Source organism: Arvicola amphibius, chromosome 11 (genome assembly GCF_903992535.2).
Source record: "Arvicola amphibius chromosome 11, mArvAmp1.2, whole genome shotgun sequence".
NCBI classification, from domain to species: Eukaryota; Metazoa; Chordata; class Mammalia; order Rodentia; family Cricetidae; genus Arvicola; species Arvicola amphibius.
The window spans coordinates 107377520-107391901 of record NC_052057.2 but is presented as its reverse complement, the minus strand read 5'-3'; the positions used below and the strand labels follow the sequence as shown (position 1 = coordinate 107391901).

Here is a 14382-nt window from a genome sequence, read left to right as displayed (position 1 = left end):
ATGGCAAATGTGACTATAGTTTGCAGTGGTGATCTCAGGAGGCCTGAGCAAAGCTGTTAAGCAGCTCAGGAAAATGTAAGCACAACTCAAGCAAACACTTGCAGGGCCAGACAACAAGACCCAGACACCGAGAACCAGGGGCCCAAAATTTGTAAGCAAGATGGAAAGGAGAAAGGAATTGCTTTTTCTTTTTCTTCTCTTAGCAAATCCTTTTTCTCTCCAGGACCTAGTTATCTTAGCAACATTTCTTCATGTGAAAACTACCTTATTTACATTAGAACAGAAAGAGAAACAGAAATTTCATGCTGAGATTAATATGAAAATTTGTTGAAAACAGGAAAGAGCTATTAACTCTTATGGTGGGAACCTCCCACACTGAGTATCCAGCTAAGGAGTGAAGACCAGATTTTCCTCTTTCCTGACTTCCCCTCTCTCAATCCCGTTCTCCCTTTCTGTCTCCTTCAGTCTCTTTCTCAAAGAAAAATGCTGTTTGGAGTATTTTATGGGAAGCAGGCCTGAATTCCAAGAGGTTTTCCTCAGGACAGAAGCACCCTGAATTGCCCAGTTCTTGATCTTGTTTTCCACAACGACCCTGTAGTAACAACTATGATTTCCCGAAAACAAACAAACAAAAGCCGGGCAGTGGTGGTGCAAGCCTTTAATCCCAGCACTCGCATTTGGGAGGCAGAGGCAGGCAGATCTCTGTGAGTTCAAAGCCAGCCTGGTCTATAGAGCGAGTTCCAGGTCAGGCGCCAAAGCTATACAGAGAAACCCAGTCTCGAAAAAAACCAAAACCAACCAACCAACCAACCAACAACAACAACAACAACAACAACAAAAGAACTGTGATGTCCATTATCCCTTGCCAGAGAGAACACTTCAGTGGAGAGCAAATAGTGGCAGTTAAACACTGATACACACTCTGAGGCATTTAGATTGCTCCCAAAGGCTCCTACTCTGTGTTAGAAAGTTAATCGTGGGTGCACATTATGGTTCTCTAAGGGGCTTCACACAGAAGCCAAAGGATCCCCTGTTCAGATCAGTTAGCATAGAGCGTAAGAGCTACAGAATAAGGGTTCATAGTGTGAACCCCAACTCACCCACGTGGCAGCTGTATGAGGTCAGGTACTTAATTTCTCTGTGATCGTTCTGCAATATTCTCTGTGCTTTATTTGCAAAAAAAGACTAGTAACATCTCTGGAGGGATGTTCTCAGGATAAAATGATAGGAGCCAACCTCCGAGATTAGAGACTGTCACACGGCAATAGCTACTTAAAATCCTGCCATATACACGAGCGAGCACTTTAACGTGTTAAGAGCATGTATTACTCTTCCAGAAGACCTGAGTTCTAGTCCCAGCAGCCAAGTCAAGTTGCTCACAACCACCTGTAACTCTAGCAGTGGGGATTCAGCGCTTTTGGCTTCTTTAGCCACTCACACACATTGCATACATACGATTAAAAATAAGTATTTATTAAATAAATCAATAAAACTAAGTATGTGCATCAGTGTTTTTAGAAATACTTTCAAAGCATAAATCACAGCTTGTGTTTTCCATCTCTGAAAGCGTCTCTTTTGGGATCCTGCCTCCGGAAAAGTTGACATCAATGAGAGAAGAGGGTTTGCAGTGTTGCGTCCCCCTACTTTTCTTTTTTGGGACCGTTTCAAAACTTGTTACCTGGTCCCTGAGGGACCGCTGGGCCCGAGGGCGGAGGTGTTTTCGCTCAGCCTCTTGGGAGTTGTAGTTTCCTTGGGTTCTAGCGCATGCTCTGCCCGCAGCCTGGGTACTACAAACCCCACAAGCCCTCGCGGCACCGTCCGCCTCCGCCCGCGCTCCTCCGCCAGCTCGCAGCCCCGCCCCACGGTCCAGGCAGAGGCGCGATGGCCGACCGTGGCTGCGCTCCCGAAGCGCCCAGCCCGCGGGGCTCTCCCCGGCCGGAGCCTCGGGTCCCGCGCGCGGCCGGGCCGGGCGAGACCCCGCGTACGGCGGCGCTGGCGCTGCGCTTCGATAAGCCCATCAAACAGGCTTTCTACAACACGGGCGCGGTGCTGTTCGTGTGCCTGTGCTGCGGGGCCGCGGTGCTCGTGTACTTCATCCTCGAGGCCTTCCTGCGGCCGCTGCTCTGGGCCGTGCTGTGCGGCACCTTCCTGCACCCGTTCAAGAGCTCGCTCACGCGCCTGGGCCGCCTGTGGCTGCGCCGCCTGCACCGCGCGCACACGCCCATCGTGCTGGCCGCGCTGCTGCTGCCGCTCTGCTTCGCCGACTACGGCGTCGAGGCCCTGGGCGAGCAGGCGCTGCGCCGCCGTCGCCTGCTGCTGCTGCTGGGCGCGGGGGGCCCGCTGCTCTACGGTCTCTACTGCCTGGGCAGCTACCTGGGCGTCCAGGTGCTGCTGGCGCACGCGGGCGCGCTCATCTGCCGCGGCCTCGACTACTTCAACAGCCTGTGGGTGAGTGCGTGCGTCTTGGGGTGGCGGGACCCGGGACGCCCGCGACCAGGCGGCCGAAGGTCCTCCACCCGTGCTCCAGTGAGCGCGGATGACCGCCCTCATTCCCACGCCCGGGGATCTTGGCGCGCTTCCTTCTAGAGAAGCGGGTGTGATTTGAAACCGGCCCTCTTGTAGGGAAAAGGTCCTTTGGTTGAGGAGTGCTGACCCACTTTGCGCATCTGGCAGGCACATCTGGGTGTCGAATCCAACTTGCCTTTGTACAGTTAAGAGGAGCTGACCTTTTTACTAGGCTAGGGGTTGATTAGAACTGGTTAACTCAAGCTCTCAAACTAAAGCTTTCGTTTCATGCCTGTGATGTCCCAGAGTTTAGTTCTTTCTCTCTAAATAGTTCGTGCGTTACTCTAGGAGCTTTTCGATAGCTGTTTATTATGTGTGGGCCTTTGCACATCCCCGCCAGTCCAGATTAGCTGTGGACTCGTAAAGAGAGGCAGGCTATGGTTGAATCAACAATTTAGAAACTTCAAAATTGAAAGGAATTTCAAAGATAATTTTAGAGACACTTTTCTTGACTCAGATACTCGGAGGCTAGTTTGTCCGCATATTTATTGGGCAATGTTAATATGAATTGGCTGTTTAATGTTTAAGAATGTTAATCGATAAAGTACCACAGGGACTAAGAATGTATCACAGGGATAGAGAAGATCCTAGTTTGCATGAGGCCCAACGCATATATATCTCATACTATTTCACTTTTATTCACTTTATTTGTTAATGAAATAAGATGAATATGCCCTGACATTACTAAGTTACAAAAGTCGCCTTTATTTGCTAAGGGTGTTGGTAGAATGCTAACTGATCCCAGAATGATCAGTTCACCTCTTTGTCAAGTGTAAAGTGGATTGAACACAGGGTTAGGTACCCAGGTTTCGGGGTGCATATAATAGTATATGAGCAGATTATTATTATTATTATTTATTTTGGTGCTGGGGGTTGGACGCAGGGCTTTATGTGTGCTTCTGAGTTGTACATTTAGCCTTATAAATTAGCATTTTCCTCTTGGAACAGGCATACACAGAAGTAAGTGGACATTCTCACAGTTACAGGCCACAAAACCACACAGCGTGACTGCGTTACAGATAGATAACTGGTGGACAAATCTATGGTGCACCTTTTAAAAGTTGTGCTGGGGACCAAACTCAAGTGTTAGTAGGCTCTAGGCAAGACTCAAGTACTGAGCTATGCCTCCAACCGTGTGGTTGACTCTTAAGTTAAATTCAGGACTTGGAGAGATGGCTCAGAGGTTGACTCACTGCTCTTCCACGTGACCTGAATTCCTTCCCAGCATCCATGTTGGGTCATTGACAGCCTTCTGTAACTCTTACCTCCAAAGATCCCAGCATCCTCTTCTGTTTTTAGGTGCACTTGCATATACATGACTGACTCTTATGTACATGTACATAAAAAACATCTTTAAAAAGCCGGGTGTGATGGCAATTGCCTTGAATCCCAACACTCAGGAGTCAGGGGAAGATGGATCTCTGTGAGTTCGAGTTCGAGGCCAGCCTGGTCTACATAGTGAGTTCCAGGACAGGCACCAAAACTACATGGAGAAACTCTGTCTCAGAAAATGAAAACAAAACAAAAAGCAAACAAACAAAAGGCTTAAAAAAAGAGAGAAGCTAAAATTATTGCCCCTTCATTGTTAAACAAGTCAGTTACATAGATTAAATTCCTCATATAAAAGACCATTATGTACTTATAAGAAAAGTCCTCAAGAAATTCAGACACGATTACAGATTCTGTAATAGTTCAGCTGTTGACAGGTGTCCTCCACTGAACTCTAGGATGTGAGAAAGGAAAGGCTTGCTTTACATCAAGAGTATCCGTTTTCAGATGTAAACTGGCGGGGATGGGAGGAAGCCGGGCATTTCTGCACGTCCCTCACACAGGGTGGAATGACTTGAGGAAGTGAGCACTCGTGAAGCTGCGTGTTGAAGATACGTGTTGCTGAGGATACTCTTCATGCTTGTATTTACACGTGTTGAATTTGGGGGTTGGAGGGCAGAAAATCCCATCAGTGTGCTTGTTTTTTGGTTGTTTTGAGAGTTGGACTCAGGCTCTTATGTGTGCCAGTAACAGGGTTTACTACTCCTACAGCCACAGCCCTTTAGTAAATGCTACTTAAGACTTCTAGCTTGGCTGATCACAGTGAGGAGAGCAGGGCAGATGAGAGGAGTTAAAAACACAGCATACCCATTATCAAAGGCATGGGTGAGGGTGAGTACTCAGTGAGACGGATGCTTCCAGGTTGATCCAGTGGAGAACAACAAGCATCAGTGAGTTTTGCAGAAGCTGTAGGAGAGGAGGAGGGAGTGAAGTGGGGCCAGTCAGCCTGCACCTGACAGCTCCAATTGAGGCTTAACAGTTGCCTGGGCAGGGGCCTACTCCAAGTTTTCTCTCTCATAGACCACAGTGTTTGGACTGCCTTTATGCTTTTCCACAACTTGTGAATGTGAGCCTGCATGAGGGAGGCAGAGAGAGAAAGTGCAGATACTTTCGGTGACCGGGAAAGTCATCCGTTCAGGTTCCAGCTTTTGTATGTGTACTGTGTGCTAGGCCCTGAACTAGCTTCTGACTCTGGGGCCGTTGGGTTGTTGGAACAGTCCTGTCCAGTAGGAGGGAGAGATTTCATAGCTGAAACACTGGAGAGCAGTTGTCTGCTCATGCGCTCAACCTGTTGCTGACAGGCCTTCGAAGACCTGCTGTCATCAGAACTCCCTGGCACCCTGCAGTAAGGGCCGAGGAAGTTTCTCCAAGAGCACGTGTTTGAACCTTTAACTTAGAAAGACAAACTGACTTAAGTTTAAAGGAAAAGTCTAAAGAATATCAAAATTGGTCTAGTCACAGCTATTCCCCTGTTGTCTGTGTTTATCTTGCTGTCTGTCTGTCTGTGCAGTGTTTCAGTCCTGGTTTTCTTTCTATTGGTACTGCTGTTCGTTTTCCTCTGTCACCAGCTCACGGTTTCTCCCTCTCTGCCCCCTCTGGAGTAGTTAAGCTCTTTTCTTTACCCGGTTCCCTCCCAACACTGCCCTGGCTACAAGTGGAGAACTCCTCCTTCCTGCTAGCTGCGGTTCTTCCCCACAGTCTCAAGTGTGTTAGTTAGAATATGACTCACTTCGTAAGTCCTTTCAGAAGGCTAAGGAAGTTCATCTATTCCCCATGCTCAGTGTGACTCCTCTGGTGTTGTGGGGTTCAGCAGGATAAATCAGAGAGCCTAATCGTCTCTCCTGCTACACTTCTTTTCTCTACTGGGAATGTTTTGACCCCTCTTTCCCTTTGTTCAGACTTGTTGGGAGGGGGGAGGCCATTTCTAGTTTGTGCAGCAGTAGCAGTTTTGATTTCTCCAAGGCCTCCCCGCCCCCCCCCCCCCCCCCGGTTTTTATAAAGAAGTAGTGTTGGAAACAGCGAGGGCTGAAAGATTTGTTATGAACTTGGCGATAGCAGTGACTTGCTTTGTGACCTGTGACCAAGGCCATATTCTGGGCTACTCATCCCTCCCTAGTTGTGCAAAATGAAGGGTTGGCTTGCCTGATGCCTCAGTCTCCTTGAGGTCTTGTTCAGGGTTACAAGGGTCGCTAAGAATTGCACCCTGGCCAGCCTTGTAGGTCTACACCATTCCCCTTGGAAGCCCTTGTGAGGCTTGTTGCTGCTTACCTGGTGGCAGCTGAGAGGACAGTCCTTCACAATTACAGGTTTGGCTCCGAGAGCTCCTGACTCTTATGACAAAGAGAACAGTTTTCAAAATAGAAGAAAGCTTAAAGGTGAAGTACTTGAAGCAGACGCTGCTCCAGCAGCGGTTAGGGGAGTCTGCCGCCTTGTGTCTGAGAGGGACTTAGGAAAGGGTCCAGCAAGTTGGCTCAGTGGGGAAGTGCTTGAGAACCTGAGTTTGGACCCTCAGAACACAAATGGCAGCCAGGTGTGGTGGTGCATGGGGAGGAGATGGGCCCTGGTGGAGCCTGGTGGCTTTCTCCAGCCAGTCTAGGAGAAATGGCGAGCCCTGGGTTCTGTGAAAGACCTGTCTCAGAAGAAGAAAAGGGGGAAGAAGAAGAAAACTTGGAGGAATGATCGAGGCAGGCATCCCCGAGGCAGCCTTTGTTCTCACTCGGCCAGGTGGGCCTCCATACACACATGCACTTTAACACACTGAGCACTAATGTTAAATAACTTATGTGCTATTTAACAGAAAAGTATGCCATGTGTGGTTAATTGTGTCTTGAGAAAGGGAAGTGTGATTGCCTTTCTTGGAGAGCTAAATAAATGCTGCTAAATTTTATGCAGTTTTATATAATGTCTCGTACACGGGTGCTAGAAGATGATTGGATTATGTATTTTGGAAAGGACACAGAATATTTAAGAGGATAAATGTGCCCTCGGGTCAGCTGTGGCCAGTGATTTATGCCTGGGAGAAAAATCCCACACAAGCAGGTTTGCACATAAAGCTAAATGAAGCTGAAGTTGACTTCTGGGTGAGGGGATAAAGCCCTGGAGAAAGCATGGTGGCTCTGTAATCCTGGTGCTTGGGAAGCCAAGATAGAAGGATTGTGAACTTGGGGTCTGCATGAGCTACACAGTGAGATCCTGTGTCACACCGAACAACACCCTAAAAGGAGTTGGCACTAGAATTGAAGGCTGGAAATCCAGCTCAGAGATGGAACCTCTGCTTGCCCCTTGTGTGCCATGCCCTGGGGTTGTGCCCGGGCCATAACAACCCCTCCCTTCTAAACAAAACAGATGTTTATTAAATGTGATCAGAGAGCAAATATAAATACTTTTCATTAAGTTATTTTAAAGACTGCTTTGTGATGTGAAAAGCTTATCAAGGAAAGCATGCTTCTTACATAAAGAACAGTTAAGCAGCGCAGAAATTTATATGGTAGAAGTCAGTTGTCCCCTTTCTCCATCACTCCCACCAAACAGATGCTGTTGTTAACTGACAGCCTTCTGACTTCATTTCTGAACCTGGGTGACCTTAGCAAATGTCTTTGTCTTAGTTTCGTGCATACATGCATATACTGTGCTACAGAGCCCCTTTTCTATCATCACTGTTCTTTCTCACTGGGCTGTTGCCCGCCCTCCTCTTGTGGACCCTTTGCTGTCGCTGCTTGCAGCTACAGCTCTCTGCTGTGGTGTAAATGCTTCTGTCCCACATGCCTATGTTTATGACAGATTTCTGTGTATTCCAACAAATCCACAGGTAATAATAAACAGTTTTAACCATTGGTAATTATGTTATCCAAAACTCAAGTGTGTGTTCTGTCTTTTGAGCTAGCAATATTTCTGTAAGTCTCTCTGAAGAAATACTTGAAAATGTCTGTATAACCATAGAAGGCCCAGGGAAGCACATCTTAAAGAAATAGCATTTCTTTTTCTACTTATGAAAATATTAAATAACCCTTAGGAAAATTCAGCAAAGACAGTGAGCATAAAGAAGCACTACCCTAAGATCCAGCTGCTGAAGATGGTTATTTTAATTTTTTAATTGTTGCTGAGTATATTCTCACCATTATACTTCGCATGCATAAATTTACACCCTGCTCCTGAATATAGTCATCACACTTTTTAAGTTCTGAATGTGTTTCCATTTTTGGAGCTGTATTGCAAACGGCACCTGAATATTTTGTGTTTATCTGCACACTAGTGTTTCTGTAGAACAGTCCTGGAAGTGGATTGGGGAATTAGTGTTTTAGCCTAAAGTAATGTAACCTGGGAGCTTTACGTTTACTGAATAAAAATAGCTTTCTTTTCTTTAGGTTTAAACTTCTCTTAGAAAATCTGAAATGTGCAGTTTCTTTTTCTTAGTGATGCAGATTCCTTTTAAGTATAGACACAGCTTCTTAGGCTTAATCTGGAGATGTAGACCCTTTGTAGTTCTGCTCGCCGAGGGCAGCCGTTTCTAACTCCTCATGTTCAAACGCCATTCGAGATAGGAGCTTGCTCTGTTTTTAAACAGCTATTGGTTGCTGGAAAATTTTATTCTTATATCAAACATAAATATGTTGCTTCATCATTTCCACAATTATTTCTGCACCAGGACCGCAGACGATGAAGCTGCTTGCCTCTTCACAGATGACTGTTCCTCCTCTAACCTGACTTTTTTTTTAATCAACTTGACAGGCTAGAGTTAGCTGGGATGATTAACCTGAACTGAGCAAATGCTTCCATCAGATTGCCTCTAGACAAGGCTGTAGACGTTTTATTGATGATGTGGGAGGGCCCCGCCTACCATGAGTATCGCCACCTCTGGGCAGGTGGTTCAGGGGTACATAAGAAAGCAAACTGAGCATGAAGTACTTCTTCATGGCTTCTGCTTCAGTTCCTGCCTGGAGGTCCTGTCCCAACTTCTTTCAGTGATGAACTGTGAAAGGGAAGTGTACGCCATAAACCCTTTTGTCCCCAAGCTGCTTTTAGTCATGGTGTTTTATCGAAGCAATAAAAACTTCAACTAAGACACCCATTATCTGAGAAGAGCTATCAAATGTTGATATTCTCTACTTTGTAAGCCAGAGAGTTCACCCATCTAGCTATGTCTGTATCATATTATAGTTTTCTTTTGCTGTCTTAGCCTGTATTAAAGCTCATGTTGGTGCCGAGTTACATTTTTATAAGCAGACATTTATACATTGACTACTGAATTTAGGTGCTCTCTCCCCACTCCCTCTTTTATACATTGGGATTTTTGACCTGAAAACACAGCTTTGCATTTCTTTTCATTAAATGAAATCTTCCTTAAATTAACACATTGTCCTAGCTGTGGGTTATGTTAGGCCCTGTAGGTTGGCAGGTCTCTGTCCTGCTATTCCCAGGTTTGTGTAAGCTGTGTGTTTGATTAGGACTTTCCCAGAGCTTTGTAAACTTTTCCACACATGAGCCCTTTTTACCTGAGAAAATTTTATGTGACCTTAGCTCTTATAGTTTATAGGTTTATAATCAATCATTTAGTGTTAATAAATTCTAAGTATATTTAAATTTTAAATTATATATATATATATATATATGGATGTTTTGCCTGCATGTCCTCTGTCTGTGCGGCATGTGTGTAGTGCCTGTGGAGGCAGAAGAGGACGTCAGATCCCCTAGGACTGGAGTTACAGGTGGTTCTGTGTTACCATGTGGGCACTGGGAATTGAACCAAGGTCCTCTGCAATAGCAGCCAGTGCTCCTAACCACTGAGCCAACTCTCTAACCCCATAAACATATCTTAAGACAATTCTTTGCTGTATATATAACCTTAGTCATTTATTAAAGATAAAATCAAATTTTTGTACTAATGAGATGAGTGTGTTTATTTTATTTTTTACGTAGAGATTTAAATCTTGGTCAGATGTTTAACTGCAGGCACAGCATCTTCAGTGTTTTTAGGAGTTGACTGATGTTCCGATTTTATGACCAGTGCTGAGAGTGTCGCTTTGCTAAGTACACAGTGCAAATGCCAAGGCTGTTTTTGAGGACTGTTTCAAAAACTGCTGGACAGTCTGGCGTAGACTCATGCCCAAATCACCCGAATTTATTTATTTATCTTGTTTTTAGAAATTGGTCAACAATTCAAAGAGCAGTTTTAAAAATAAAAATCCTAACAGTGCACTCCACAGATAGGATGGTCTGCTACCTGTATGCTGTGGAATGATGGCAAGAAAATACTTAAAAAGTTGCTCTTTTTCCCTAGCTAGAAGCTTTGTGAGAGGGCAGTGAGCGCAAGTGTGCACTTTGGCTTAGTGAGGTCACATGACTTCACTGAAGGCAACACCTCAGGCTTGTATGGATCAGATTTTGGATTATGTTTTTGTGGTTGCGTGTTCAGAGCCTGTGCTGTCAACAGATTTCTCAGTCATTTCTGGATCACAGCCTACAGGTTTAGAAGCTGGGTTGGTTCTAGGTTTGCTGTGTAGTGGCTGGACTCGTCCGGGGACTGATGGCCGCTGTGTGCGGTGGGGCTGACGTCTGTCCCTTCCTAAGGGTCACTGTCCGTATGCTTTCATTTTCTAGCACCACTTCTTACCCTGTGCTTACAAAAGCAGACTGCTAGGGACGGCTCAGCAGCTAAGAACATTGGCTGCACTCCCAGAGGACCTGGGTTTGACCACCCACGTGCCAGCTCACAGCTGTCTCTAACTCCAGTCCCAGGAGAAGGGCACCAGGCATGCATATGGTACACAGACATACATAGAAGCCAAATACCCATACTCACAAAATAAAACTTGGGGGAAAAAAGAGGAAACCAAACAAACCAACTTTAGGCTAGAGAGAAGGCTCAGCAGTTGGGAATGTTTACTGCTCTTCCAGAGGACCCAGGTACTGTTCTCAGTACTTAGCTCACAATCACCTGTAACTCCAGCTTCAGGGGATTTGAAACCCCTTCTGATCTCCAAGGGCTCCTGCAAACCTGTTGTCCACAAAACCTGTATAGGCGTGTGTGTGTGTGTGTGTGTGTGTGTGTGTGTGTGTGTGTGTGTGTATTCTAATTCAACTTCAGACTGTAGACAAGTCCTTTCTCTGGTGGGACACTCATCAAGAATCCCAGCATGGCAAACAGCAACCCTCCCTCCCCAGAATTTCAGCATTTGGCAGGAAGAGGCAGGAGGATCAGGAGTTCAAGGTCATGCTCTGTTTCATAGCAAGTTCCAGGCTATGTGAGACCCTGTGTCAAAAAGGAAAAAACAGAAAAGAAAAAAATGTCTTCTGTTCATTAACCATTAGCTGCCTAGAACATTTCTTTTTCCCTTACCATGTTATAGTTTATTATATACGTTTTCTATCTCATTTTTAACTTAATACTGTATTGGAAATTTAAAACTGTGAGACTTAATGAAAACAATACTCATTTAAGTCTGGGGAATGACTCAGTTGGAAAAGCTTGAGGACCTGAGTTGGGATCCCTGGCATCCATGTAAGAAGAGGGGTGTGCCAGTGCGTTCCTGTAGCTCCACCAAGGCTGGGGTGAGGAGGCAGTCAGAGGAGAGCGGGCACTGACTGTGCGGTCTGTGAGCTGTCACTGGGAGAGCCCGCTGTACAGGAAAGATCCCTGACCCTCACAAGTACTGTGCATATGCACCACACTCACAGTCCCGCCATACCCAGTTCAGTGGTTGAACAACCTGTCTTTGTGAATCACCCGTAGTTAATCATTTCTCCATCAGTCTTAGGCCATCACTTCTCATCAGTTCTGAGGAATTTATGTCAAAAGCTTTTCCAGATTCTGTCATTACTTTGTAAGGATTAGTTCCAGGTCCAAATTCATATCCAAGTCTGTGCATGTTTTAAAAACTGGGTTACTTTTATTGACAGAGTTCTGGACGGTTCCCCTGTCTTTTGTGTTAATCCTATTTTTTGATTTTTTTTCCCTTTGTGCTCTGAATTAGATCGTTAAGTCCTTCTTCGTTTTAACTTTAACCTTCCCCCCCCCATTCAAGCCATACTTGAATTTTACTTTCACAAACTCATGTTCTTGGCGCTCAGATTGCTCTTTGCAAGTGTTCTCTTGAACACTTTGTTACTTTACAGATTGGCAGCTGTGATGCAGATTTAGTGATAGGCATTCAGCTGGAGGGTAGAGGGATGGAGGAGGGGACCTGAGTACTGTTTTAAACTTTTACTGTTTCTTCTTGTAATATTTTTTTTCTGACACCCTTTTTAACTGGAGTATATAATTCTAGGTTAGAGTTGCAATATCTGTCACATAGATTATCAGCAGGCTCATACTTCAGCTAGTTCTTTTAGTTTTAAAAATGACTCTCATACTAACCTTTTATAGGTTAAAAAAATGGGATCTTTTTACCTGTTTCTTTTTACTCCCCCAGCCATTAATCAACAAAAACTTGTAGGAATTCCACAAGACTAGTTTTAATTTAAATTTGCTGCTTACATTTTAACTATTATATCTTTAAAAAAATGTTAAGTGGATTTTGAACTTTAGTATGTATGTCTTAAAACAATGTACTTTATTAATTATTTAAGTATCACTGCCTGAGTTTCAAATGCCTATCTAAATATATCTAAACAGAGAGGGGAGGCCCAGGTACACCACACATAGCCCCTGTCTGTGTGGTGTGCAGAATGCTTAGACTCTGCAGATGTTGTAAGACACATGCTCTTTGCTGTATGTATTTTACACCTGTGTCTTACTTCCTTTATTTAAGATCTGGACGTTGGTGGTTGGCTATGTGCTGATGGTTTCATTCAAGTGGAATGCGAACACTGAACGCTACTTGAGAGCAGTTTCGATTCCTGTCTGGATGATACTGCTTTTTCATCTAGGTGGGTCCTTTCTAATTCTTCTTTGTGAACAGTCACCCTGTAACTGTTTAAGGTCAGCAGAGGCTGACCAGTGAAAATGAGTTCTGTGTAGTGTTTTATGTTGCATTTAAAATTCTTTAACACAGTCTATAGAAAATGTTGAGCTTTGGGCTTTCTCTAATCTTCAGTGAAGATTCTTTGTTGATCTTTCAGTTTCTTATGCATTCTTTTAGTAAGTCCTTGAAGGGTGAGTGTGCCTCAGACTGCAGCCATTGTGACCCTCTAGCTCATTCTGCTTGTGGCAAACTTGGGGAGGAAATAGATAAGTCCCCAAGGATGATAAGAGTCCTGTTGAAGGACTGGAGATTTTTAGTCTGGCTAAGAGGAAGGACCTGGGACAGGAATGGGGGAGGACATTGGGCAAGAAGAGTGCATGAAATAGGAAAACCACTTCCTAAGAGTCGAAGGACTGTCCATCCTGTGAACGAGTGACTGAAGCAGGTCCCTGATCATGACGGGGAGATGCCAGAACTTCAGGAAGCATCAGAAAGACAGTCCCATGTCAGGGCTGCTCAGAGTCGTGGGTTTCCTGTCCTGAGGAGCAGCTCACTCTTAGCTGGGTGGGGCTGGTGATAGTGGTGGTATTGGTGCTGCTGCTGCTGCTCTTGAATGGCTTTTCAGCATGATGTACAAAATTGGGCAAGACATATTTCTAAGCCTGAGTTGATGGGAATAATAGGTTCTTTCTAATTTAAAAACAAAATAATTGAGCAACCTAGAGAAGCAGGTAGCTGAAAGTAGCTTTTAGAATGAACCTTCTTTGTAAATTGCTCCTCCTTCCCCCCAAGAAAGCAGCAGCTAAGCCCAGCTGGCTCTGATTTTAAGAGGGCAGTACTCTATAGAATTGTTGAGTTGGCACCATTAGGTTTATCTGCAGGATATGACTCAGGGTGAGTTTGCAGAAGGCAGAGGAGGGAGTCCCATGTGAACTCAGGGAAGGCAGGTGCTTAGGGATTAACAGTGTACTGTGGGAGCTTTGGCTGTAGCCCTCGGGTTTGTTGGGCCCTTTCTTGAGACTGAGTTAAAATTTGGTGCTATTTTCAGAAAATTAGGCTGCCTCCCGGCTTCAGGATCAGTACCTGACTCTGTCCTAGTATCAGGTGCTGCATAGGTTGAACTTGATTTTGGGGTGACCTGAAACCTGTGAGGGGTGTGTGGGTGTCTGTAATGGGTTGGGAATTGACTCTTAAGAGTAGGCTGGCACATGCCTTGATCTTTGAGAGAAAGAACGGAACTGTCCTTGAGTTGGGGTTTACCCACAAGTGTCCTTTACAAAGCATTTTCCCTGTGAAATGATTTCTTAATTAGCACATATATCAAAATGCTCTGTTAACTAAGAATGCTAATTCTTAATGATTTTCAGCATCACTGGCTGGCTCATGGAGAATCCCAGTATTCCTGGTTATTGTCTTCCTGATGTCTGTGGGCACCCTTTATGAAAAACAGAATGGGAAGGAGTCTGCTGGTAAGAAACAATCAACTATGAGTATATTCTTAATATTTTGAGAGGACAACTGTCTCTATCGCTGTGATAAACACCATGACCAAAAACAACTTGAGGAGGAAAAGATTTATTTCCTCTTA

General features: G+C 44.9%; 1 protein-coding gene across 3 annotated transcripts in view; it reads left to right on the top strand.

The window, feature by feature from the left end:
- Positions 1-1875: 1875 nt before the first annotated feature.
- The window catches only part of Tmem245 (transmembrane protein 245), an 83285-nt gene continuing 70778 nt past the window's right edge, over positions 1876-14382 (top strand). For all 3 annotated transcript variants that reach the window (XM_038347164.2, XM_038347162.2, XM_038347161.2), the window contains exons 1-3: positions 1876-2448; positions 12642-12759; positions 14162-14263. In XM_038347164.2, coding sequence (XP_038203092.1) covers positions 1882-2448; positions 12642-12759; positions 14162-14263 — 787 coding nt within the window. In that variant the 5' untranslated portion in view covers positions 1876-1881. The remainder of the gene's footprint in view (positions 2449-12641; positions 12760-14161; positions 14264-14382) is intronic.